Source organism: Coturnix japonica, chromosome 2 (assembly GCF_001577835.2).
Source record: "Coturnix japonica isolate 7356 chromosome 2, Coturnix japonica 2.1, whole genome shotgun sequence".
In the NCBI taxonomy this organism is placed as follows: domain Eukaryota; kingdom Metazoa; phylum Chordata; class Aves; order Galliformes; family Phasianidae; genus Coturnix; species Coturnix japonica.
In genome coordinates this window covers 38632134-38660068 of record NC_029517.1, presented here as the reverse complement: position 1 = coordinate 38660068, position 27935 = coordinate 38632134, and the positions used below count along the sequence as shown (strand labels likewise).

At 38.3% G+C, this 27935-nt stretch overlaps 1 protein-coding gene across 2 annotated transcripts in view; it reads left to right on the top strand.

Moving 5' to 3' along the window:
- Window positions 1-27935, top strand: part of CPNE4 (copine 4) — a 198676-nt gene that overhangs the window by 109604 nt on the left and 61137 nt on the right. For both annotated transcript variants that reach the window (XM_015854074.2, XM_015854075.2), the window contains exons 4-7: window positions 3516-3587; window positions 7330-7404; window positions 12830-12913; window positions 13794-13883. In XM_015854074.2, the coding sequence (XP_015709560.1) occupies window positions 3516-3587; window positions 7330-7404; window positions 12830-12913; window positions 13794-13883 (321 nt within the window). The remainder of the gene's footprint in view (window positions 1-3515; window positions 3588-7329; window positions 7405-12829; window positions 12914-13793; window positions 13884-27935) is intronic.

Sequence of the window (27935 nt, the reverse complement as noted above, 5' to 3'; positions counted from 1 at the left end):
CCCGTTTGATCAGTGGTTGGTCATGCTTTAATAAAATGTTCATAAAATATGCATTCTGCTAGGTCTGAACTGGATTCTAATATCTGTTTAAGAACTGTACCTTACTGCTGTCTAGGACTGGCAATCAAGTCAGCTAACACCTGTTATGGTGTTCAGAAGGTTATTTGCACTGGTACGAAAGAATAAATATAATTCATAGAATCATAGAGCAACCTGGGTTGAAAAGGACTTCAAAGATCATGTAGTTTCAACTCCCCTGTCATGGGCACGGTTGCCAACCACCAGACCAGACTGCCCAGAGCCACATCCAGCCTGGCCATGAACGCCTCTAGGGATGGGGCATCCACAACTTCCTTGGGCAACCTGTTCCAGTGCATCACCACCCTGGAGAAGTGTCTCTTTTGTCTAGTGAGAGCTGCTTTTTGTACACTGCTTGAACAAAGAGGGTGATTTCCTGCTAGAGAGTACTGATTCCTTGTCAGTTATCACAATGACAGTCTTCTGATCCCAAATCACTAATTACAGTCTGAGTCAACGATCTTGGCACATTATTGCCAGATGGAAGATTCATTTTACTGGCCACTTAATTAACAACTGGTAAATGTTTGTCTGCAAATACACGTATTTACATATTCAGGGTGCTTACTGTGTCACAAGGATGCTAATGGCTGAGAGAGCTAGTCTTATTAACGCGATCTAGTAATGGGAATGTCAGAATAAATTAAATTCTCTGGCACAGTGAGCTGTCTGTCTGCCACCTGCATGGAAGCTCCCCAGCTTCAGGTTTTGTCTGCCCAGTGCCACCTGGAAGCTTCAATAGTTTCCAAAGTAGCTAAAAGGGTATTTAAGTTGTTCACGAGGAATGCCCTTTTGTCCTTCTAGGAGGTAGCTGAAGGACAGGTTCCCTTCCAAGTTCTGTGTCATGAGGACATACATACTTAAAATGTCTGAAGAGATTTCTGGTGCACGATACACATAGCTTTCTGCGCAAGAGCTTATTGTGTTTTACAATATTTTCTGTACATCTTGGGGAAAGCAGGGAGATCATCGAGACACAACGTGTCCTGCTGCCCAACTGCCAGAATTCATTGTTAGATGTAGAACCCATAACATAGAAATATCCTGAAAATAATCATATTTCTGCATCACCTTTCATTTGAAAATCTCAAGGTTTTGTAACTTGGTCTTCACACTTTGTAAAAGTGATAGCTTAGCTGGCAACAAAAGAAAGGTATGAGTAGTGTAAGGGGCTGCAGTGAAAAACCTTTCTAAGATCCTAGGAAAGAAGGACATCTGAATCCTGATCGTCTTCCGTATTTTATTTTCATCCCTTGCTTTCACAAGACCAATACGTAGGGAAAATTTCAAGTTAATTTGGAGAAGTGAGTGAGGTGATGGCAGCAGTAGGCTTATGGAAGGCAGTCCAAAAAGGATGAGTGTCAAATTCTTTCTTGAAGTAATAACCAGATGCAAAAATGTGGGGTAAAAACAGCTAGTGAAGGAAGATCTGAAATGGTCATAAATATGGACAGGGAGAGGATTATGGTGTTAAAAAAAAAAGTCAAATGCAATTCTGGAGAAGATCAGTAGGAGCTTACAGCACGTGAGCAGCTCTTGCGTAAGAGGGATCTCTAGTTCTATCTTCAGTTTTGAGTGTTATTCTAAGAGTAGGACATGGACCTGCTGGTGAGAGCTCAGCAGAGAGTATCGATAATGGTTCCAGACCTAAAAAATATGGTCAGAAAGGAAAAATAGGACATAGATGGGTTCTACGGTGCAGAGAAGAGTGTGGAGGTATATTAGCCTTCAGAAATAAGGCCTTAATGAGAAAGGGGAGAATACTCTTACCATCCATGGTGCATTAGACAGAAATAATGGGCTTTAATTACAGAGAAACAGGTTAGCTCTTAGGAAAATGTATTTACAGTGAAGGTAATGAGTACTGCAATTAATTGCTGGGGAAGAGAGTTTCTCTGCCTCCAGATATCTGAGATACATCTGTCAGGTACAGCTGACCCAGCTACAGCAGGTCTACAGCATTAGGACTGGAAAGCTGGCCAATGTGATTCTGGAGGGAATCCCCTCCAGCTCTATGCTAACACTCCTGTCTTACATTTAAAGCAATTCTAAAACTTGCTTCTGCCCTGCTGCCTGCATCAGGACAGGAGGTCAATAAAATCTGAGGCCCTATTCGCACGTTTCTGCTCAGTTCAAAGAATTGATGATTTGCCATGGGAATGTTAGTCCAAAATGTACATCCCGTTTGCTTCTACTCACAGCACCTTTTTAGCTGCCCATGATTTTGTGTTACATGCCCTGTTTCAATTCTGGCTGCTGCTTATTGACCTGGTTTATTGCTGAAATATGTGCAGTGCCCAGGATTACAACAGATTGCCTGAAGCCGTTCTTTTCCCTTGATGAGAGAAGTATTCTTCTGAAGAATATTTCTGCATATTTTGCCAAAGATCTCTATGGATCATTTTATTCCGAGTGTTGTAGATTAGCCATCCAGGTTAAGCTGCCCAAATAACATTGTACATGGAAAAGAACTACCCCAGGTATAAAGCCATATTCCAAGCCTTGGGATCTTGCCTAGAGGAGAAACAACCCTTGCTCAGTGTCTGTGTAGCATGTGGCAGAATTCTGTTGCTGTGTTGTTGCATTAAAAATGCACTAATTCCTAAGGTGCATTTAGTTACCTGTACATCTGGCTGTATTTTGAACTTCTCCAAATGCGTAAAAAATGAGTATTAAACAACAACAACAACAACAACAACAACAACAACAGAACACCCCCCCCCCAAAAAAACCAAAAAAAAAACAAAAAAAAAACAAAAAACAACACCAAAAGGAGGAAGGGAATAGTTGGAATAGTTTAAAGACAGCACTGACTTTATAGAGAGGAAGAAAGGAGAGAGACCTAGCATACTGGAACATCAACTGTAGAGTGGCTGGTAAATTATGTAGCTGGTAAATTATTTGTAAATTGGTCAGTGGACAAGCTAAATTACAGTGTTGAGTTCCAGAGAAGATTTGCTATCTGATAAAAAGAGGCGATGACTTTTGGAACTAAACCTAAGAGGAAGGGTGCCTTCTTCTGGGTTTGGAATTGTTGATGTTTTGAAATAAAATTATTGCATTCTCTTTGAAATGGTTTTCAGTTTCCTATAAAAATAATAGGGGGAGTGGGGGATGTTGGCAAGTCTGATAGATTTACTGTGTACAGCTGCTCCCTTGTTGCCCCCATCATGGAAACAAATTCCCCATCATGGAAAATATGACACACCGCTTCTGCCATTCTGTTCTACTCATCAAATAGTGTTCTTCCCATTCAGCTTGACCCCACTGCATCCTAACTGCAGGCTTCCCAGGTAAACTTTTCCCTCAGCAGTGGTCTTTCTATGCAGGACTATACTTATGGATTAAGGAACACCTTGATACAAAATAAAACGAAAATGAAAATTACCCCTACGTTTATTGTAGATTCTAATTTTTTCCCTTTTGTTTTTGCGCAGATTGTTTCTCAGAGGAAACTCTCCAAGTCCTTACTCAAACATGGGAACACAGCAGGGAAGTCATCTATAACAGTAAGCCAGTCTTAAATACGCTTTTATTCTCTTCTTGTTCAAAGGCAGCTAATGGGACTAATAATGCCTAAAAGCATTATGCTAAGGCACCGGAACTACCCTTGGTTTGAGAAATCAAATGGTTTATTTAAAAGATTACTTCTACTATTTCTGACAAATACTTCCTATAACAAAATGGCAACAAATAATGTATTATTTGTACAAAAGCCATAACATTTACTACTACTGCTACTGCTTGTAAGATACTTCGATGACAAAAAGAAAGTCTTCTTTTTCACTCTTATCTAAAGCTCTCAAATCCTCAGAAATTCATTTTAACTCACATATAAGTACATTTATGATACTGACTATGAACAACTTCACAAATAATCCTTATGAAATTAAATATAAAATTCTTCACAATTACAGTTTAAAAGGTGAAGAGACCTGATGTTTCTAAGCCTAAGGGCTTCTTACAGTGTCTTTAAAAAAATAACAGCACATTGACACACACAAAAATTTGCTATTTTAGCTTTGTTGCAATTCAGTTACAGACTGGACAGTTATAGCAGCCCCATGTATGTCATGAAATATGAATATCTCTTTCATCTTTCTCTTTGCCAGCTTGTTTGGGAGATCAAACTTGTCTGCTCTGAACATAGCATGCTTGTGGCATTTGCAGTCCTGCATTAGACAGACTGTACCAAAATATTCTGCTCAATTGCCTCATGGGGCTGTGAAGGATTTTCTTCCTTGATTTACAATTAGTCAGATGGGTTTCTTTTGGCTTGATTATTTGGATAATTTTTTGCTGTCTTCAGCCACAGTGAAGAGCAGAATATGAAAAACTTTCTGAGAGCCCAGGGAATTTTCTTTCTTAGATGTCTTCCTTGGTCACTTACTGGGAAGAAGTTTTCTTAAATACGTAACATGAAACTCATTTTTATTCATATAATGGCCTGGGTTGAAAAGGACCACAATACTTATCTGGTTTCAACCCCTCTGCTACGCGCAGGGTTGTCAACCAGGCTGCCCAGAGCCACATCCAGTCTGGCCTTGAATGCCTCCAAGGATGTGGCATTCACAACCTCCTTGGGCAACATGTTCCAGTGCATCACCACCCTCTGTGTGAAAAACTTCCTCCTAATATCTAACCTAAACCTCCCCTGTCTCAGTTTAAAATCATTCCTTCTTGTCCTGTCACTATCAACCTGTGCAAACAGGCGTTCCCCCTCATGTTCATACACTCCCTTCAAGTACTGGAAGTGCACAATGAGGTCTCCCAGGAGCCTTCTCTTCTCCAAGCTAAAGAAGTCCTGTTCCCTCAACCTTTCCTTGTAGGAGAGGTTCTCCAGCCCTCTGGTCATCTTAGTGGTCCTCCTCTGGAACCACTCCAAGATCTCTGTGTCTTTCTTCTGCTGGGGTCACCATGCCTGGATGCAGTACTCCAGATAGGACTTCACAAGAGCTGAGTAGAGGGGGACAATTGCCTCTCTCTCCCTGCTGGCCACCAATGAGCAATGATCTGAGGAGAAACAAACTAATTTACTAAATAAGATATCAGAATGCAGGATAAAACACTATAATACAATATAATCAGAATTGGAGTTAATAAAATGATTGTGTCTGAAAAGCCTTACTCTAAGTAAGCTGAGGTGATACGCAACAGAGACCAGCCAGATGGTTGAAATGGAAAAAGGGAGATCTCTTTCTCTGCAAACAGTTTTTATCTTTCCCTCTGAGTGGAAACGGTAACAGAACAGTGAGCAGTCCAAGCTACCTTGGCTTCTGGCCTGTGGTTCTAAGAGCAGGCTGACTTCACTTCAGTGGGAGAAGACTGACCTCAAAGATTACTGTGAGAAGAGCTTGCTGTCTGAAGAGATTAAGTGGAAAGTGATTAGTTAGAATTATTTCTAAGCCTGAGGTACATGCCAGCTGTTTGTCAAAGCCTAGTTTCCAAACATGTTTAGATTCCTGAATTTTGAGTTTTTCACGGGATTCTGAAATTGCTTGTCTCAAGCCTGGTATGCTGGAATGTTATTAGACCATAGACTGTGTAATATCTCATCAACACATTTTTATTGGGTGGCATACATGTAAAAAGAGACCCCCTCTCAGCTTCTCCAGTTAGAAGTCTGTCAACCTTTACAGGAAATGTTCATTATTTTTGGTTAAAAACACTTGTGAAACTGTGTGTGCAAATGTCAAGGTGCTAGTGGGTTTTTGCAGCGCAGTATTTTTTAAGCCACCAGAGTAATGTGGAAGATAATTGTTGCATCGGATTCAGTGGGCCAAACTTTCAGCAAGTTCAGATTGGCCAGGAACACGTAAATCACACATATGCACCTGTTGGATTTTACTTTAATCCAGTGAGACATCTGTGTTCCTATGTGGTTACATGTGAATATTTGGCATGAGAAAATACCCAAGTTTATTACTATGAGCTGTCACAGCCAAAACACTCATGACTCAGGAAATTCTACTTAATTTAATTAATTGCCAGTTAACATAACTTTCTAATTACTTCTTGAGGATGCTGAGAAACAAATAGAATATACTGTTAGGGAAAACACCTTTCCTTCCCACTTACTGGAAATCAGCTTCAGTACAGACACATCTGCTTATCCATTCGTCGTCTCTGCTCCCCTTGTTTTCATCACGCGTTAGCTCTGCTGCTTTGGTGAGGGGAAGTATGGTGCAGGAGGTAAGGATCAGAGCACAAACTTTTCTGTTTTGCCATTCATTGTTTCTTATGTGTTTTGCCCCCTGCTACCTCTTGCTTACTCATTTTCTCCGCTCTGCCATGGGCTTCCCCACAGGCCACAGTCCCACTGGTTTTGTCACTGTTCCATTGTGGACTTACCCATGCCAGACATTTGGCTGTGGGCATGAAGTACTTAGGAAACATACTGTTGTTTGTTTTTTTTTTTTGCTGTTTGTTTGGGGCTTTGTTGTTGTTGTTGTTTGTCATTGTTTTTAAATGTGATATGCAGGGCAAGGAAATACCAAGTAGAATATAATGTGGTTTGTTTCAAATAACGTTTTTCAGTGATATAAATCAGTTTTAGTTAATCTTCTCTCCACTGAAGAATGTTAATGACCTAGTCATGAGAGATGCTATAGTATTTTATTTTTTTTAACAATGTTGAATAGCCCAGTGATGGGCATCATCAATAGAGCTTATGTCATCTGAAAGACATACAGTATATTATTTTAGTGTTACTCCCTTCTGACTCGGTCTATAATAAATGATTTTGTGAACATAGCTATTGCAGTATAACTACACAAGGAGAACACTCCTACTGTAAATGTGCCTTTCATTTCCATTTGTGACAAGTGATTTCACTACTTTTTCCATTTATCTTGCCTTAGACCCAAGTAGTCCAACTCATACATAGCTCTTTTCGTCCCTTTGATATTGTGAGACTGAGTGGAATTCACCATTGTCCCACCTAAGAGAAATTACTTTATCAGAGGAAGAGGATTACTTAGGGATGTGGAGGTCTGTCCGTTGACAGATATTGATAAGACATTGTCATCTAACGAAAAATGATTAAGTTTTAGAGTCTTAATGTGTTGCCCCCCATCAACTGAGTAAGGGGTTCACTGAACACTATTAACCCTTCCTGATTGCAAAGAGAAACATATTAACTGGTACTTCACTTCAGTTTCATAATGGGGTCTGTAGTCTTCACACTGGGAAATTATGTCTTTCTCCATTTTCATTATGCCATGCAAAACTCAAATGTAGCTTTCCATTTAGGTGATAGCTGAGGAGTTGTCTGGCAATGACGACTATGTTGAACTTTCATTCAGTGCACGAAAATTGGATGACAAGGTAAGCTGCATGTTATTAACCTTACCGAAAGATGTAAGAATGCCTGCAAATATAATTTGATAAGATTTTCATCCACAGATATTTTTTGCCTTGTATTATTAAACACATCAGAGATTTCAGATCGGTGTTCACAATGAAGCTTTCCTTAAGTTGTGAAGTAATTAAAAAAACCCTCAAGGGAATCTAATTAAAACTAAGACAATTTAATTATGCTATAACCAAGACAGTTTAATTACTTAAAATGCCACAGATCAGAAGTGCTTAGAGAAGTGAGCTTTCTATAAGTAGTCAAAAATGATACAGTTGAAGCAAGCATTTTAAAATAAAGTTAAAAACATAGCTCACCCTTTTCAATAAGAAAGCTCTCCTCTAATTCAAATACTCCATGTTAAGAAAAGTCTTTTTGAAAATACATGATACTACTTAGCAATATATATATCAAGCAGTACAGCCCAGGAAATCCAGGGGAGTGCTTATAAGGCTCAGTGTCTGTTATTTAACTGTGCTAGAAGGCACAATTATTTGAAGTAACCTGGAGAATATCTTTTTAATCAATAGGTGTCAAAAGACCATAACCCTCTTTTAGATAATAAGGCTTTATGTGTAATTGAAGACCAGATAATTAATGTTATACTGGATCACAGCATCCACTATTTCCTGATAGTCCCCTATATATGTGTGAAGCTATTTCCAATTAGAAATACATAGTAGCCCTGTACAAAATATTAATATTCTGATGATCTGAGCATGTTGTTGTAAAAAATTGATATGTAGCTTAAGATCAAATCAATCAGATTGCTTTTGGATACATATATAAGATTTCCAAAATCTGTCTCTAACTGATGAATGGTGTTTTAGTTTGTAAGTGCAAAGAAAACTCAGGCAAGCAGAGAATGATTAATAGCACTGGAATTTATTTACAACAGGTAAATAAAATTACTTTGCTCAGGATCATTAACAATCACAAATGTTCAGAACCATAATTTTTTTCTCGTCTGAAAGATGAATTACCTCTTCCTTCAGAGTTACTGGACTCTTAGTGTTTCTGAATCTTATAATTTATTTAGGCATAGATTTAACAACCTTGTCGAAAGATAGCCATCTTTAGGCCTGATTTCAAAAGCTGCACGCAGGGTTTTACTGTTCCATACGGTGTCACATCTAGAAAAAGGAAAAGATGTGTACAACGTAATAAGACCTCATTTGCTCATTGCTTTTCCCCAGATGTAAAATGTAATCAACTGCAAATATTATGGTTTCTGTAGGCTATTGTTGATATACACTAAAAGAACATTGCCAGAGTGTGCTTCAGAACTAGGCCACTGTTTTCTTGGGCAATAGTTTTAGAGTATGGTTAAAATACTTACAGGATTAAGTGAAGGAGGATCATTCAGAAATGCTTCAAGATCATGATCGCTTTTGCCATTGTAACATGTTTAGTCAAGGTGGGCTTTATCTACTAAACAACAATCCTGTATCATCTGCATGACTCTTTATCTATTATTTAAATTATAATTCCTTTCTTCAGCTGATGAAAATGGCTGAAATCCTCTTACAGTTGAAATAAATCTTTCCATTTGCTCTAGATAGACATGTCTCTAAACCTGGCTGAAATTTAGCTGTCTTCATTTATAAGAAGGGGCTATAGCTTTGGGTACGTCTCTGAATGAACTTAGATGTCAGTAGATGCAAAGCACTGTTAGTAATTACCGTCACTAAGATCTGAAATCTTTAAGTTGCACAATTGCACAGTATGAAATTATTTAAATTGGTGAAAAAGCTTTTGTACTCCAGAGTTACATAAATGTCCAAGAAAGACATCAGAGAATAGACAAGATCCCATCTGGTGAAATCCTAAGCAAGGTACTGCATGCCTGTCCCTACCCCTGGGAGTGAAGACCTGGGCTGGGAGCTAACAGTGCTGCACAAGGTCGCATCTGTCACCCCAGGGTTTTCTGCACTGGCGTCTGTGGGGTTAGTAGAAGACAACTTGAATCCTTTTGTTCACAACTGGGGAGTAAAGGAAAGGGGGGGAGAAAGTTCTGAATGTGCTTTAAGAATAAACAATTTCTTCCCATCGTTACCATAAGTGTTTTTTTGAAGGGACAAGAATAGTTTTTCATCAGCTCCTTAAAGGAAAACTCCTCGAAAGACAATCCAGATTGTGATCCTTGAACAAATGAGGGCAAGAAGTGTGACCAATATATTTTTGTCGGATAAAACAGAATTTGCTGGTATAATTTCACAGGCAGTATACATTGGTTTGTTTTTTACTACCTCCATGTAAAACTGCAAGTGTTTTAGTGGCACCATAAAACAGATAGAGCCTACACAATGTTTCCTGGGGAGGTAGCTGAAACATTCAATACTAAATTATAATAAGTCACAATAAGAAAGCTTCCTTTAGTTAACTGACTTTGCAGAGATAGAGGTTATAGTTTTATTGCAGTACGTGTTTGGAAGGTATAACTGTATTTTCATGCTCAGTCAACTCAGATGGCACATCTTTGTTTCAAGAGATCCGCTGAGAACACTTTATAGAGGAACAATAACTTTTGAAAAGGTTCTGTTGCATTAATAGCTGTGTCACAATTACCATAACAAGCAGCTACATGTTTATGATAGCTGTAATAAATTATGAGCAGTGAGGCAGTCAGACTGCTTTTCCTATTCTAAGAGAGGCGGTTACCATGGCCTGAGATACTCCAGCAAACGTCTGCGAAGTAAAAGCTTTTTATGCTTGGTGCTGAAGTACCGAAGAAATTCTTAAGAGCTGTGTCTTGATACTGATGCATTTTCAAAACTGATTAGTGTCTTCTGGATGTTTCAGTTCTTTTCTGATGGATCTTAACCTGTAAACCTGAGCTTTAAAAAGTGTTTTGCTCTGAAAACAAGCATACCAAAAAGTGTCAAAATAAGTGCTCAGAAGAAGAAGAAGGTACATTTTTAAAGTACAAGCCATGTATTGATGTTACTATTGTGTAACTGCTGCACATACTGAAATGATAATGTGCATTATGCCACCAGCAAATGCATGATATTAATCATGTAAGCTTTATTAAAATATCAAAACAACATTTATTGCCGCTATTTTTCTTAAAGAAGATGCTCTTGCGAGATAAAGCAAAGCTGTTAGATTTAGCATAGCAGCCAAATTTTATTGAAAATGCTAAGTATGTTATAGCTAAATTTAAAAAGAAATGAAAATGTATCATACCAGCTTTGAGTTGTTACCAGGCAGCTTTGATACTGAAGAAGTTTTGGTTTATACCTTGATTCTAGAAGGAAGTAGGCTTTGTTTTTGCATTGAGCTGAGGTGACAGAAGCTATCAATAGTGACTATTTTTTCCTTTGGATGATATAGCCTTTTTTATTAAAAGCAGGTATTAAAAATTGCTTTTCTCATGCTGATGTTTTCTGTGTCAGTTCTCATTATATTCAGCTGAGAATGATACTGTATTTTGGGTTTTCTCACAAAATCCTTTCCTTTTCTGAAGATTTTGCACTGCAGGACTTGTTCTTTGGATTGTTCTTTCATTTTGAGTTGTTTTCTTTTAGATAACTTCTCATCAAACTTTTGTTTCATAAAGAATCTGTTAAACGCTAAGCTGTTACTCAGTCTTAAGCAATATACGTTATGAATAGGAAGAGGCACCTCAGTCTTTTTTAATACTATGCATCATTCTTTTTGGTCTCAATAGAATTAAACCAGCTGCCTTGCTCTCTTCTGTGCAGTAGTAACCTCTCACAGTTTGATCACCAAAGCTCTTTAATAAACAAACATTTTCAAGTGTTGAATTCAGCCCACGTGCTAAATCTACATCAGGGCCTCAAGTCATACTCTGGAAGCATAGAATTTGTGCAGGGTATTGTGCTGGTTCAACACACTCTTACATTAAGTGGATTGTAACTACATAATTGGAACAAATGGGCCAACATATGGCTTTGTTGTTTAGGATTGCATACCTACATTGCAATAGGTTTTAAGCACACAAATAGCTTTTCTCTTGTCAAAAAAGAAACTGACCACTCACAGAACAATGCTATGAACACAGCATTGATAAGTCTCATTTTGAGGCCATGGAAAAGACAATAGTTTATATGAATCTTGCCCAGTCTTCATGATCCTTAGAGATTCATCTTCTCCAGACATTCAGATTCTGATTTCCCTTTTCAAAGCCCTGATTTCTTTCCTTGCTTTGCCCTTATGAAATAGTAACAATGATCCAATACCAAGTTTGACCAAAATGTTGTGCACAGACTTCTGACTAACATTGTATTCAGAGCTGCTTCCAGTTGCTATCTGTCTAGACAACAATAAGTATGAAGGGCATTTGTTGGGGAGAAAATGGTAGGACAGTGTATACTACAAGCATTTTTGCATTAAAACTTCTGTAGAAAATCCTCAAAACCAGACTTCCTCACTTCCTCAGGTTGATGCTGAGGTGAATATGGTATATGGCATGTGGAGAATTCTATCTGTATGCATGAAGTTAATCTTGTGGCTCTTTTGAAGGAGAAAATGAAGATGAGAGTCAAAACTGCAGGAAATGGAGTCCATTTGAGCCCATCTCTTGGGGCATGGCACAGTTAATGATATGAATTATCTAGCCAGCTGCGGAGCCAGCTTGTGCAAAAAAAAAAAAAGCACAAAAAAACAATATTGTTGAAACACAAGAGGCTATGGCCATGTTGAGGGTATACTATAGAAAACAACTTAATTTAGGGTTGCATATTGATGTTTTGACTTACTGTGTGATTGCAGAGCCAAACAGAGGGGTACTGTGTTGCAGCGAAAATGTGAACCCAAATGCCTGTCACAGATTTACTTGGTAAAGGTGGAATAATTTTTTTGCATTTTCCTGCTCTGTTTCTCCTTTTTACGTGGTTTGAGCTTCCACATTCTGAAGAGAACTTAACTTTTCTAACCTTTTCTAATCCATATTGCCAATACTTGTGTTAACTGTTAGAAGCATGGCGTCCTGCCCCATTAACTTCTATTTAGAGAGGGTGGGAAAGTAGCATTAAATTCAATGCTTCTATAGAGTATGCTACACAGGACACTGTGAGGTAAGTCAAAAGACTATAGAGGTTTGGAAGTAGAAAGAAACATGCTAGATCAATGAAGAAGCTAAAGCTCAGTAATCTGGAATGGGTGTAAGAAGGCAAAAAAACCTGTGAAGTGTGATTTTACCCTTGTGCCTGTCATGATTGAGTAGCCAAACTGAGAACAACAGCAGTGCCATGGAAGTCCTTGTGGAACAAGCACAGGAGTGAAATATTGCTGAGGGACACCGGGAGATTTCACTAAAATCACACTGTTGCTGCTTTTTCATTAGCAGTCAGGAAAGCACATATGCAGTATGCCTGAAAGTCCAAAAGAAAAAGAATTCTCAAGAGCAACTTGTCCTATGTTTTATTTTAGGATTTTTTCAGCAAATCTGATCCCTTTCTGGAGATTTTCCGGATGAATGATGATGCAACCCAACAACTTGTTCACAGGACTGAGGTAAGAAACAAGGTTATGTTTACTTTCCAAGGATGTATGTAGGCTATCAGGAAATACAGCTGTTGCTTCTGTTGACAAAAATAAATAAAAGAAAAAAATATAAAGTTCTACAAGCACCCATGCTTAAAAACACTTCTATCTCATGTGTTATTATCGATTAATGGGCGCTGATTTACTCACCTGAGAGTAAGAGAAGATAGTACTGCAGTCAGAGATTCAAGTTTAATTGAACTGGCAGATACTCTGTTTATAAGTCAGTACTTAGAAAGATTATATTCAGAATTTCTTATTGATAGTATGTTTCATCCACTCCACCTCTCCTAGCTTGCTATGTTAAAAAGGTTTGTAATCTGGGTTCTTTATATTTGTTTCTTGTGCCTCAGTGCTTTTACTGCTTCCAGTACAGTGACTGGCAATGTCAGAGAGCTGTGGCCTGTATTTGGGGTTATGAGGTTGCTTATTATGGATTTCATAAAGTCTTCTTCAACCAAAGAAGACGATGTGTCTATAAGCTGATACTGTCCATCCTGATTGCCCAGGCCTGCATCTCTTCCATACCTTCCAGTTCAGGGATGTATCCCACAACCTTTCTTCTGTGAGTTGCACCCCTACTTGGTATGGCAGTGCTGGGGCACCCTCTGGAATGTGAGAGACCCGTTTCCCAGTTGTGTTCCTTTCTGGGGTTTTCTGGAGCAGATGTGTTGGAAACTGCAGGTTGCTCCAGGGCAAATATCCTGTATATGTTGTGCTGCAAACCTCCAGCTGGTCTCTGCTTAGTTCTCCTTATGGTGAACACACTGTTTTGAAAATGGTGGCTGTTAGCGTTCTGTTTAGAAATGTGTGAATTTTAAGGGTTCTCTTTATTTCTTTTCGCTCTCAGGTTGTGATGAATAACTTAAATCCAGCCTGGAAGACCTTTAAAGTGTCTGTAAATTCTCTGTGCAGTGGAGACCAGGATCGCAGGCTAAAAGTAAGCAGCAGTTTCTACTTTCTGAATTGTTTTACTTGTAGAAAACGAGACTTTGTCTGCCTTTTTCAACTGAAAATTGCTATTCTGCTCTGCCCTCTGGCAAACAAAATGATCACATCGTTATTTTATGATTAACACAATCAAATTAAATGCAGAGATGTGATAATCCACTGTAATCAGCAGTTTATGCTGTACTGTTCTTATGGTACCTTGGAAAAATAATGGGACTGTTTTTGCCAATCAGTTGGATAATTTGAATCCAGCACCATTTAACTGGTGAGCATATACCCAAGAGAATTTTCAGTCCTGGCACCATTTTATCTACTCATTCCTTGCTTTTCTGGTTGCAGACCCTCTGTAAATGAAACTCTTACTAATGAACTCAGTTAACATATACGAAAAATGGGATTGCCACAGAAAGACATATGCCATAGTAATGACAGTGCTACTAGAAAGACTAATAGTCGAGCACTCCAAGCTCTATGTAGAAAAAATCTTCTTATGGATAATTTAGATTAAATCATATCTGAATCATTTTTTTCTATTCTTCTAAGCAGGTTTAAGGTTAATACTAAACTCTTAAAATTAAAAAATGTTTTCAAAGTTAGCAAGGGGCACTATCCCCAGTATCTGTTTGGCCTCTTGGACCTGGTAGGAGGACACTGGACATGAAAATGTTATTTCTGTTAATCATACCAAGGTGTCTAACAAAACTGTTCCTTCCCTCTGCAAACCTCTCTTCCTACAACATTACATTTGTATAACCTTTTAGAAATGATGCTGTCATTTTTCACTCATTGTATACCATAGAATATGCTGCGCTGATAGAGGAAAATAATATTAAAGTGCGTGGTCTCCTCGTGTTACAAGGCATTCCATGAATGCATGGAGAAGATTAAAAAATAGTTCTATGAGTGCCTAGGTTTATATTGTCTACTAAGCTGGTGGTGATTTATGACTTAACAAAATCAGCACTGTTGCTGTGGAACAATATTGATAAAAACACGGTGCTTGTATGTATACATTTGCATGGTAGGGAAGCATTTGTATTGTAGCACAAGGAATACACAGAAATGAATAGTATTTTTATGTATTTTTTTTAATGTCCTTGTGGCAGTTGTCAGCAAAGAACATGAGTCCAAGGGCAAAAAAAGCACCAAAAGTGTGAGGAGGTCTGAAGGAAGAATGAGAGATGTAAAAGATGGAATAGTTGCAGTGTGGGATTCTTAGGAGGCCAGAGCAAGGTGTTTGTGATGGGTGCATCTGAAATGCTGGAAGGACGTTCAGTACCTACCTCTGCTCGTACATGGAAGCATATGCAGCAGATCTTTCCATCACCCTCTTAGTTGGTAAATGGTCAAACCATTTGTATTTGGCATGCTCAGTGAGATTGGAACAGAGCGTCAGAAGATGAAATGGTGGCTGTTCTTTTCCCCACATCTCATTCTCTGTTATAAACTGCAAGCAAAATTAACAGTATTGGCTAAAGAGGATTTCTAACACAAATGAAGAAATGTGTAGGAGTAATTTATTGTAGCATCTGTAGTATGACAGTAATGTGAGATGTCAGGATAATTACTTTATCTTGGGAGTCTGCAATTTTCTAAATTAATGGAATAGAATAAATATCTACAAGTTACTGACTGAGACACAGAAAAAAGTGAATTGTTCTGTGCTGTATAATCAATATATGGGGGATGCAGGTGCAAAAGCAGCTATCTTCTAGATATAGTAACATGACTGATAGCAGTGATTTAAAGGACAGTCAAGGACAGTGGTCACTGTTGGCATCTCTGAGGACTGGGTAGTTACTTCCTGACAGAAGGAAAGCACTGGAGAAAGCAGTGTGGCTGCTTGTTTGGACACTGAGTTCCCTTCACAGCTGTGGTAGGGTGGGAGCTGAGCTACTGCTTTTGAACAGAATGAACTCTGAAAGACTTGGAAAGGCTGAGCAACTCTTTGATCTACTAGAGAGGGGCAAGCCACTGGTGGAAGCAGCTTATGAATAAAGTATCCTAAATTGGAACAAGTAACATCCTTTAGTAGCGTGACTGTAAAGGTTTGGAACAGGAGTTAGACCATATTTCTGTCATTCAAATAAGTGTGTGTGTTTGTGACCTTTAAATCACTTAGATGAAAAATTCTAGAGGAGACGCAAATGAAATGTGATGCCTAGAATGTCATGGCAATATTAAGTCCATAAGGACAGAGAGATGTGATTTAGAGGTAGAAATATGCTTCAATATCTTTGAGATTGAGGTGAGGAGATTTTATAAAGGATAAGATTTCAGTTTAGGCAGAAAAGATGGATCTGGAAATAAAGGAGATCTTTGAGCATCAGTAGAGAGACAACAGTTGAATTTGTTTGCAGATGACACTGTCAAAAGATAGGGTGAAGAGAATCAAGAATAGTCCTTTATGACTACCAGTAGAGAAGAGGGGGAAGTGATTGAAAGGAATGCATAAGGTGAGAATGAAACCAAGTTGGATCTTATGAATCTTTTGACAGTTTTCAAAATAGTCTGATTCTGCAGGATATATGTTGGGTTTTTGTTTGTGTTAGTTGGTATTTTCACTTGAGTATGTAAGTGTTTACAGGCTATTATTTAGATGTCTGAATGTTTGCTTAAGGCTACAGCTCACATATTCACAGAAAAGTGAAAACTAGTAGTCTTTGCACAAGATTCTGCTATGCAGAAATACTTTAGAATTAATTGTGGCTGTAAGATAATAATCAAGCTTGAAGTTCATTTCAAATTCAGGCCACTTTACCTTGTGGTGGGTGTAAGATAAGGCTGCTATGGTAGAGAAGACTCCAAAATAACTTGTGTTTGACAGATAGCATATAGCACTTGTCAGATGACAATTCTGTTTGCTTTCTATGCAGACCATAACTTAGGAATTTGGTGGCAGAAAGGACAAAAAAGTGATGGAAAAAAAAAGGATGAGAATCAAAGAAGAGAAATGTCTGTGATGAGTTTAGTGCTGTACAAATGTTTGTATTTTGATTTACATTGGCAAAGCATTACAATCTTTGCACTACTGTATTTGTGGAGATTTGACTTCAGATGTTGTTTCACTGTGTAAAGTATAGAGCATATGTTACTTGTAAATGTTACAAGAATTCCTCTTTCCATAATTGAAATTTGTGTATTCCAGCTGCTGTGCTGAGCTTTGGCTTCTCGCAAGGATTGCCTGCTCATGGTGAGCAGTAATTGCATGAGGCTGGATAATTAGGAACCCATACCTGTATTTTCCTCTTGGCTTACTCTGGAAAACGTAATCTAAGTTAATCCTTGAAGGGAAACAGCAGTTTATGGGAATTCTGCAAACAGAAGCTGCCTTCTCAACAATAGATAGATTACATTGCCCAGTACCCTTGACTCCCCAGTGGAGTGAGGGCCTCCTATGGATGCCCCTTTAGGCTGTTTGCAGCTCTGAAATTTGCTCTTTCATTTCTCCTACTGAAATCACATGGGTATTGAGCTTAGTTGTTCGATTCATGTCACGAGGAGTTTGTATTAACATTGCAAAAATATACTATAACAACTCAGTTTAACTTACAGAAGTTTGCCTTTTGTTAGAGTTGTGCCCAAAGCAGCCTTTATACTGTCTGAGCATTTGAAACTTCCGTATTTAAAATGTCTGTTTAAAAAGATAAGATGTGCAAGGTCACAAAAATCAAAGCAACTGATAATTAGGGTCTCCCTCAAAAGTCTTTTGCCATCATCCTCTGCAAAGTCCGTTAATTTGGATTCCTTATGGGCTGTTAAAAATAAAAAAATAAAAAAAAGTAATTTCACTTCATTTAGCTGTAATGAAGAGAGCGGTTATTTTTTTTTTATTCCCCTCAGGATGCCTTCTAAAACTTTATTGCAATTATTGCTGCTCTAGGTTTTATTATGAAAAGGCTATATTAGATTTATGAACCTATTGAGCTTTTCTTCCCAGACATTGAAACCATCTGAGAAGTCCAGTCACACTTAAATGCCAGTCATAACTTCCTTTAGTGCTAACAGTGCAGACAATTCGTGTATGCGCTGAAGTAAAAAATAATAATAATTTAAATAAAACTTTGATCCAGAAGTAGTGCATTGCCTTTCTAATATGTTAAGAGATTTAATTCACCCTGATAATTACTGACAAATCAGCATGAGGGCTGGAATCCTTCTGGGAGCATATTTTATCCTACTCTGTGTTGCTGAAGGACCTCTAAACTGGAATTTGGCATTCTGCTTTGGTTTCAGTGTGTGAGATATGTGGCTATCAAAGATTTATTTGGAGTCCAGAATTGCATTTTGAATGTACGCTGATAGGGATCATCTACAGTCATCCATTCTAATGTAAGTTCCTCTTGTTCTAGTGGAGTCCTGGTGATATTATCTGAAGAATAATCACTTTTTTTCTAGGTATTATTCATTTTCGTACACAGGGAACAAACACCTGACAAGATGCTGTTGGGGCACAGACTGTGCTGTGCAATGGCATAGAGTAAGAATATTTTCTTTCAGAGAACCTCACTGAAAGACATTCTGCTCATAAAAAAACCAAATAAATTAGGAAAAGAGATACAGAACTGGAAAAAGATGATTACTACAGGTGAAGTAATAGAAGAAACTACAAAGGAAGGGGAACACGTGCCATAGTTCTATAGAAAATCCTATCCATCTTCCATCCATATAGGGAAAATGTTCAGAAGACGAGCATTAATTAGATAATTTTCTGCCTTTCAAAAATACGTATACTGCAACTTCGTTGTTGTTGTCAAATTTTTAATTGTTTTATCCCTCCCTAACCTAGATTACAGGTTATGGTCCTGATCCTGCTGACATGTATGCATGTTATTAGTGGTACCCATACCACTGTGTTTACCTGGGCTGTCTCTTACATCACATCATGAGGCCTCCATGGTTCTCTACAGCATGAAGCCCAGAGAATGTTACTTTATAGGAAGATTTGGTGCTCTTGAATAACAATTTGGTACACTTCTGTACACTTCTAGTGAGGTTGATGCTCAGTTCATCCTTTCTTCTGTATTCCCTCTTATCTCATCTTGACTTCTTTGGCTCTGTCTGTGGGATCTGATGGAGGTGGTGCATATTAGCACACAGATTGGTTTTTTGGTGAAGGGTCTATCTTCAGGGGCTTTCTTCTAGTGTGAGTTGTGTTCAGGTGTTGAAAGCTCATGTGACTGATTTTCAGTTCATTTCAGCACTGAGACCTTTATAAATAACAATATACTGGCCTCTCTGATGTGAGTTACATAATGTGATCCTTGCTTACAATATTTATAGAAGAAACTTCACAGTGTGAAAGAAAGATTTTGATGTTACACTGGATGGAAATAGGCAATGACTTTAATTTTAACCTCTTCCTTGGGTCTGTTATGGCACATTGAGGGGTGGAAGATTGGGTCTTTCTGAAATAGTTGTAACCACGTTTCTTTCTTTTTCTGTACTTTAAAGTGTTGAACCTTTCATTCTAGTTGCTGCATCATTAGAGAGAAAAAGTTTATTAAAGGCCTGTCAGTGCATTGACTACTTTATTCTGAGTTGAGGAAAAGCATATAGCAGTGGTTATTTTGATATTCTCTGAGTTGTTATTGCAGTGCTCTCTAGATCAATAAGCTCTGGGTGACCTTTAAGACTCGACTACAGCTGTGCTTATATGGGTATATTATAAACTGTAATCCTTCAGTAAGCCCTCAGTATCTGTGAAAGCCAGTGGTGGAAGTAACTGAGCAGAACCTGTGCAGAAGGCCAAATAAAGCTTAAGAGACAAGCATTAAGTAATACGTTCAAACAAATCCATTTGTGCTTTTATTCTTTCAGTTTAGCTGTCAAAAAATGTTTGACACGCTAATGTAGAAAGATAGTTTATGGTCAACAGCAGTGATTTATGCAGGATTTTGAAATGCTCCTGGCACAAAGGATAATTCAAGCAGTATCAAATGATGATTAAAAAAGCATGAAGTGAAGGATTTCACGCTACTCCTTAAAAGAATACTCATTTGTTTTCACTGTTTTCTTTCTGATTTTAATTCCACGTAGAAAGCAGCTGGCATCAAGAACCAATTACAGCTTAGGCTAGGCTTGCTGTCTATTTACTTGATTGGGTGATTTCAGTCATACCTGATTAACTACTCAGTTCTACATTTTCCCCTTCAGTTTACTCACAAATTTAATGCCAGTGGAGCCAATCATTCCCTCCTTGCTTACCGTAGTGTCACTGAAGAGGCATTTGCATATGAAGTCTTTCTTGTGGAAATTATTTAACAACAAGAGAGGGGAAGTCAATCTTTACATGACTTTAATATGGATCTAAAGATGTCTTTGAAATACTTTTTCAGGAAGTCACTTTTTTCCATTAGATCCCAGCATTCTCCTGGAATCTTTAGAACAATTCCCTCACCCTTGGAGGGTCTCCATAACAATGTGAATAGTATTTACTTATCCTATTAGGGATTTTAAGTAATTCACCTTCTTGTGAATTTTCATATAAGTTCATATAAAACTGAGTGTGCAGCTGATTTTAGATAATAAATATTTCTTCTTGGTGGTCAAAACAAACACACTTAGGCTTAATATTGGGATGTGATATATATTTAATGAGTTCATATAGAGTAACCTCTGGTAGAATATCTGGTAACCATATAGAGGGCATTTAGTAGAAGCAAACAGAAGTGTTTGTACATAGTGCTTAACTAAGGAGTTCTGTAACAGTCTTTTGAGAGGATGATCCACTATTTGGAAGGCTTTTGTAAAATGAAAATAAATGTCACACTTTTGTGTGTGATGAGATGATCTCATTGAGGTTGCCTTGCATAAATGCCATTAGAGATACTTTTCTCAGTAAATCATTATTAGAGTACTACAGTTCTTACATGTTTCTCTTGCTTTCTCTCATTTTCTCCCTGATTCTCCCTGTGTGCCCATGGTTGCAGAGCCACTACATTTCTCATAAAAAACTCAAGATGTTTGGTGACTGTTGGGACTTTCCTGCAACTACTCACCCTGTTTTGTCAGTTTAGGTTAATCTGTAATTTATCAATCAGTTTATAATCCAGATGCCTCCTAAATTCATAAATTGCAGCAGTGTTTGGCACACTGATTTGTGTGTCTGAGCACATTGAGGACTGATCCATTCAATCTTCTTAAAGTTTTCAAAGGTGGGATACTAAGTTTAAGGTCATCCTTAAAACAAAACTTATTAAGTCCTGGTGAGTGTGACCTCAGCTCCTAGATTCCTCTTTCCCTCTCCCCTTTCCTTGGCTCTATTCATGATAAATTTATTGCTGATAGTGGGGGAAAAAATACCACACTGCAGTGGAGATTGAGGACTGTGAAGTGAACTTGAGAAATGAGATTAATCCAGTTTTTGTTGGAGTCAAGAGAGTCCATTTTAAGGACTTTGATAGGATTTAATTTGTTCTCCTTTGTTGTAAGTGCTGGATGTATAGCAAATTAATTGTCAGATTAATTAATCAAGATTCGGGTTAATTGATGTTTGTAAAGTGCTTTGAAGATGAAAAAGCTATCTAAATGGCAAGCATTGGCACATGAGAGGTGCAAAAAGATTGCATAAGGTGGGGGGATCATCAGTGGTATAAAAGAAAAAAGAGACACACTGATCTCTGAGGGCTTGGGTTGTTGATAATGATGGTGGTAGGAGAGCAGAGAAGCAAAGGAGAGAAGACTTGCACTGCTCCTTTGGGTACATCTGACAGACTTGACTTCAGAATTGACCATGCAAGAAGAGATTTCTATTTCCCACCCTTTGCCAGAGCCCCCAGTTCGATGAGCCCTGAGGCAAAACAGAAGAGACTTCACTTTGGCCATACAAAGGGCATTCAGTATGTGAAACAGGAGCAAAGAGAGGGCAAGAAACAAGCACAAAATATAGATGAGTTTCTTTCTCTAAAAAGGAATGTCCAAGAGTTTATTCTTCTCTTTTTCATCCAAATAATTTATACATTGTGTTTACTGTGAGCTTTCTTCCAGCCGTGTACTGCCTCTGTGGCTCTATCCCAAGGCAAACAAATACAATTTTCATCAGCCTTGCTATGAAAGTCACCAATATGAGGAATGTTTTAAAGCAATCTGATCTCTCTCATCTCTTGAGCTGTCTTTGAAAGTGAACGTTAACTCCCTGGAATGAAACAGGCTCTCATACATGAGAGGCTCCCATACATGCTTCTGGATGCAATCCAATCCTTCACGGGGCAGTAGCAGATAATATAGGAAATCCTATCCCTGGGACCATTTAAAATGAGACAAAATAAAGTACTATAATGAGCATCAGTTCCATGCTAGAGGGTGGGACATAGGAGGTGCTGTTGAATTCAGTGACCTCTATAGTCTTCTCAGTTTTCAAATCACTGTGTTGTTAAGGCAGTGAACACCATACCAGTATTAGCTGCACAGCTTCTTTCTGCAGAAGTTTGGGAACTTATTATTATTGTAGGCGATTTCTCAGTATATGAAAGTTACATGAACAGAGGGAACTTTATGTCACATTGAAAATGCATATTTAACCCTTCTGGATACAGTGATCACTGCTGCTATGTATTCTGATAAAACAGCTTACAGATCTGCTCTTTTTCCCTTTGCCAGAAACATTTCTTCCCAGCTGGATGACTATATTAAGTTTGTAGACTGTACATAGTTGTATATAAACCTTACATAATGGATAGAGCTTGATTGTATAATGAAAGCACTTTATGTACTCTACCAAAACTAAATGAAACATTTCCATCTTGTCTGTTGGAGCTCAAAATGACTTTAAAAACATTCAATAGCTGTGCTCTCTGTAGCACTCCCCAGAGGAAGCACTTAGCTGGTCATGGTCCTCTTTGTGGTAATACCGGGAGAACCTCAGGCTCTTGGTATCAGAGATGTCAGCATCTAAGATGGGCAGTTTTGGCTTCTGTGTTACTACTGCTAAAACATACCAGGGAAATTTTTTGCCATAGTAGTTTGTCACCTTTAGAGCTTCAGGCAGGGTTCAGTAAAAGTTATTGCATCGGGTGGCTGTTAACCCTGTATGTCAGCCTCTCTCTCCAGTTTTAGGAGTAAAACTGGGGTCTGCTGGGAGACTATGATAAAATAAAGATGTATGTATCTTGTCCTTGCTTTATTATATAGTCTTTTCCTATACATCTTGCATCTAATAGAAAGATGATATCGGTGCTGTGCAGTTTTAATATTTTCTTATGGTGAATGCTTTTGCACCACTGGGTTTGCACCTTTCAAGTTGAAATGTAAGTGCTGATGATATTCTGAGAGAGTATTGGGTGACCAGAGATTAATCCTTTGAGAAACTGTGAATATTCACAGCAATGGTATGTCATGGTGCATGGTTTCTTCCCCTCGGATAAAACATCGTGAAATGCTAAAAGTTGAATAGATGATTTGGATCTTAAGTGTGCCCAGTTTGTCTGCCCAGTCATTTGATATTCTGGGATACCTGTAGTACAGGAGATTGTGCTGGATACCTCCAAGCACTCGTCTAGATCCAGATTACACATGCACAGCCTTCTGCATTTGTTTCTTTTCTACATCAGCTTACGCATTTTTCGGGAAAGTGCTACCATCACAACAGAATCCCTGTTCAGTATCAGCTCTTGCTGGATTTTAATGAATCCATTTCTAGTCGCAAGCAAAGCATCTGAAAATCTGATGACTAGATGTCTGGAAAAGCAGGCTTTATTATAACAGACTAATTAAAAAGCAGGCTACTGACATTAGGCAGCCACAATTCACAGTAACAACCAAAGAAAACAGTGTTTCAGATTCTGCACTTCAAAATAGCGGAAGGAGTACTTTGCTAGAACTGCGCCAAAACATGGACTCATGACCACCTTAGATTAAAAAAGATTTGCCTACTGTCATATTTCAAGGGCATTTTGTCTGCAATACTACAAACAACCATTTGTGAATAAAAGGGATATCCCTGGGAAGAGGAAAAACATTACTGCAGAACTGTGGTAAATATTAATAAAATAGCTGTGTACTGCTGAAAGTTATCGCTTAAACGTTTCACGATATTGATGCTAAAAAAGTAAGTTAGTAGAATGCCAACAGATTAGCTGAGAATGGTTCCTGTTGGGAAGGCGTCTTCTGGGGTGAATTCTCCCCCAGCATCCAGCCATGGGGGAGTGCCCCTTGTAGCTGTCCTGAGAGCAGTGGGAAAACTATACACCTTCTTAGGTTATTTAAAGGATGAGATTATTCGACTACAGTTTGGCCCTTCTTCCATCACTCCTCTCCTGTGAGTCACAATGGCCTCAGCACGTTATCTCTGCTCTGACACTTGGCCAGGCTGGCTGCAGTGAGGGAAACAGAGCATTGGCCTGGCTCTGGCCATTCCCCATGCTGGGACGGGGTATGGAAAATTCATGAGGCTCTGAAGAATCCATTTACCAGCTCTGGACAGTGGTGGTAAAGCAGAGTGGTTGGTCAGAGTGGAGCAGAAGATAACACACATAGTTAAGATTTACATTCTGATAGTGACGTCCCCCAGGGATACTGTGGGCATTTGAAACTGTGATTTTACTGCACTGTTACTTTATTTCCTATCCCTGAGACCATGTCTTGTGCTGTACAGAAGTGGTGTTGGAGTGTGAGATAATGATGTGCTTCATCAGAATGCAGTTTGTGCTTCTCCACACAGACTTATGAATATGGAAAACTTGCACAAAATAATTAAAAATCACTAACTTGTACTTTTAATCATCTCGTACACATTTTGAAATCTAGAATTGTGATTTTTAGCAGCCTAAATTTGTTTGTTCACAGCACTTGAACCCATAGTCTCCTTAAGAGCTTTAAATCCTTAACACTAATATGGCTTTAAGGTGACCTGCAAAAGCAATATACAGAATCTTGGTAGTGTCATGTTCTTGGAATGCTCTTCTATGCTGACTTGCTTCTGTTTTCCTGGCTGCTCAGAGCTTTAAGCATGTACTTGTAAAGTTGTTGACATTTGAGTTCTCTCCTTTGATCTTTAATGATACAGGAATAAGGTGCTAATCTACCTTTCAGCCAGTATATAGCTCCTTCTGCTGATTTCTTTGGCTGTTAATTTCCTGCCTTCATATAGAAAGCAGCACATCATTCTGATCTCCACTGTGTAACTCATTGTGGTGGGAACAGCAATAGGATTGCTATCGTCACAGCATAGATTAGTTGTAGGATAGATATTGAGGTAAGCTTAAGAGGTAAAAGGTGAAGTTCAGGGAAGGGAAAATAAGCCTTTCTCAGTCATCTATAAACAAGCTCTTCATTTAAGAAAAGAGGGTGGGGTTTTCTTTATAACCATGCATTTTCACCACACTACATTACATTACAGCAGTCTACATCATAAAAGGTGTACATAGGTTTGCCTGTGGTACATATATACACATAGTCTATGTGTATATAGTGTTTGTCTTTCGAGGAGCATGGCAGTTGCAGAGCCTGGTATGAAAATCAGTTCTGCTTGCAATAATTTTGATGTAGGATGCGTTTCCTCCAGCTGCAGGTGCAGATTGCAGTGAACTTTCACGCTGCTACAGATTCCAGTGAATTCTGCAAAACATAGGTGTATTTTTAGTGCAGAAAGCGTTGCCTACTTATTTGTTTGCCAGAACTGAGAGAAATGAAATGATAAACTTTTAGTAAGCATTATTTCATTAATGGTGGCTAAGAAAAAAAAAAAAAAAAAGAGTATCTTCTGACCTCGTTCCTTCACCTTCCATATTTCTCTGTCTGTCACTTCATACTGCTTATGGGGTATCCACTGTTAACAGTATCTCAGCAGTGCACAAGTCACACTCCTTGGGAACATCCAGGCTTATCAATCATTTTTTCAGAAATGTTTTTCTGTATCTTTAAGGGTACACAAAATTCACAAGTGATGCAGGGTCTTTTTGTGACTTTTAGTTGTATACTTCCATCTGATGCTCTGTAAAGAGAGATGTACCTGTGCAAGTCTGCAGCAGAGCCCTACAGTAGCAGTTCCACAAGAATGACCTATTTATGCCAACACAGTGCTGTGCCGAAGGAGGGCCTCAGGACGGCAGTGTGTTTGCACTTTTTCAGCCATACCCTCTGCTCACTCCATCTTACGGTTAACATTTATCTCCCAAAGGCAGCATAAACATGTGGCTTCAAGCAGAGTTTGTCAGAATCTTCATCCCAGTGTTTTTTCACAAAAACCTTCTGTTTGATTCAGCTGAATCCATTTGACAGTTTCATCACATAAGTACATTTAAAAACAAATGCTAATTTTTGCTACTCCAGGCAGCATTTCATAGATAACATTTATTTCTCTTCCTTTTTGTTCTTTTCATTTTAAAAACTGGGAAATGAAAACCAGTGACCTTCAATGTTTTTTGGTTTGTTGGTGGTTTTTTGTTTTGTGGCTTTTTTTTTTTCTGTTCTTTAGTTTTGTTTTGGAATTGCTTTGGTTCAAAAGGGAGCTTGTTCGCTGTGTTTTGCAGTCACCACTGAGTGCAGTGTTCCATACAGTTCTGTTCTCGTGCAAGGAGTCTGGAGACTCTGAGCTCAAGCTGATGTGGCTGAAGGATAGGCCCTGCGCAGTAAAGTGCCTTTGCTGAGTGCTAGCAGTTAGTAGAAAAGCAAGTGTAGGAGGAATCCATTTTGAACACAATCTGTGTTTTCCAGCATCTGTATAGGATTGGAGGCCACCAATTAGTCATTTTAGTTACCTCCCTGTGGTATATTTTTTTTGGATGGAGTATCTCAAGTATATTCTGGAAATCCTGAAATACCCTGGAAGTTTGGAGTAGGACTGAAGAAGATAAACTACCATTGATTTTGTGATAAAAATGCTGTTCTTATCTGCAGGAGATTGATATTAAAATGAATGTTGCAGCACTGCAAGTAGCAGCTGCATGTTCTGTTTACTGTTACTTCTTACAATGGAAAAAAAAAACATAAATGAGCAGAAATTCTTTAATTCAGTGAACATGAACAGGCTTATTTTGAAATTAACTGTGTTTGGAGTTTAGACAAACAGCTTAATGTGTGGCTTCTTTTATACTCCAGTCAGATTTCCTAAAGGTTGAACAAGCTGCCTGAAGCTTCTCCTCCTTGAGAATCAATTTTTCACGTGGCATTGCAATGCAAATAATAATTCCTTAGTGCCTTTCCTGCTCTGGACTTTTTATGTATTAAAAAAGAGGTAGCTGGAAAAAGGCCAGTCAGTGTGTTTTCTCTTTTCCCTCTATACCAGATAGAGAATTCTTCTGAAATAAAATGCTAACTTTCTTTCTGCTTCTCTCTGGCTTTCAACCCATCTCCAGTGCATTGTGATTGCTATACTTTAACATCTCAGAGAAGGGCATTTGTTTCAGAACTCGGATGTGATTCTGATGAAGACTGTTTCCTTCATTTCTTTGTTTATGTTTGAAAGAAAATGCGCAGTCTTGTTTCGCTGAACACAACAGTTAAGAAACAGCAGTTTCTTTCCTCATACTTTCTGATTTTGTGGCATTGTATTTGGCTATCCTGTGCTTTTTCTCACTTTGTCTTCTCTGTTATCCCTCTTCTTATCTCTGCTTATCTCATGAAATGCTTTCCAGAGGAATTTCAGTGATACTCCTTTTGTCAAGCTAGTTTTTCTGAGAGATGACATGAGTCTGATTCTTATCTGAAGTCTCCATTGTTCCTTAGTGATTTCCAAAAAGGAGCTTAATTATTCTATCCATTTCACAGTGGTCAGGGGTGACTGTTACATTTCACATAATGAAAGACAGGTGAATCCTGACCTGTGAAAAGTAACTTGATTTTAATATCTGTAATGGCCCTTGTTCTTACGTCATATATATTAAATACTTGGCCTTCTGCTAATATTTCAGATTAGATACCTACAGATTAGAATTGTGAAATAATTTAGACTGGAAGGGACCTTAACATTTTGAATTCAAATGATTTTGTTAACAGTGTTTCTCTTTGATGAATGGCAGTTAGCTGAAACCATTGACCTCAGTCTGATTCAAGAAATTTTAAACGAAATACCTTGGAGACTTTTAGTGAGAATTTGTTTTTT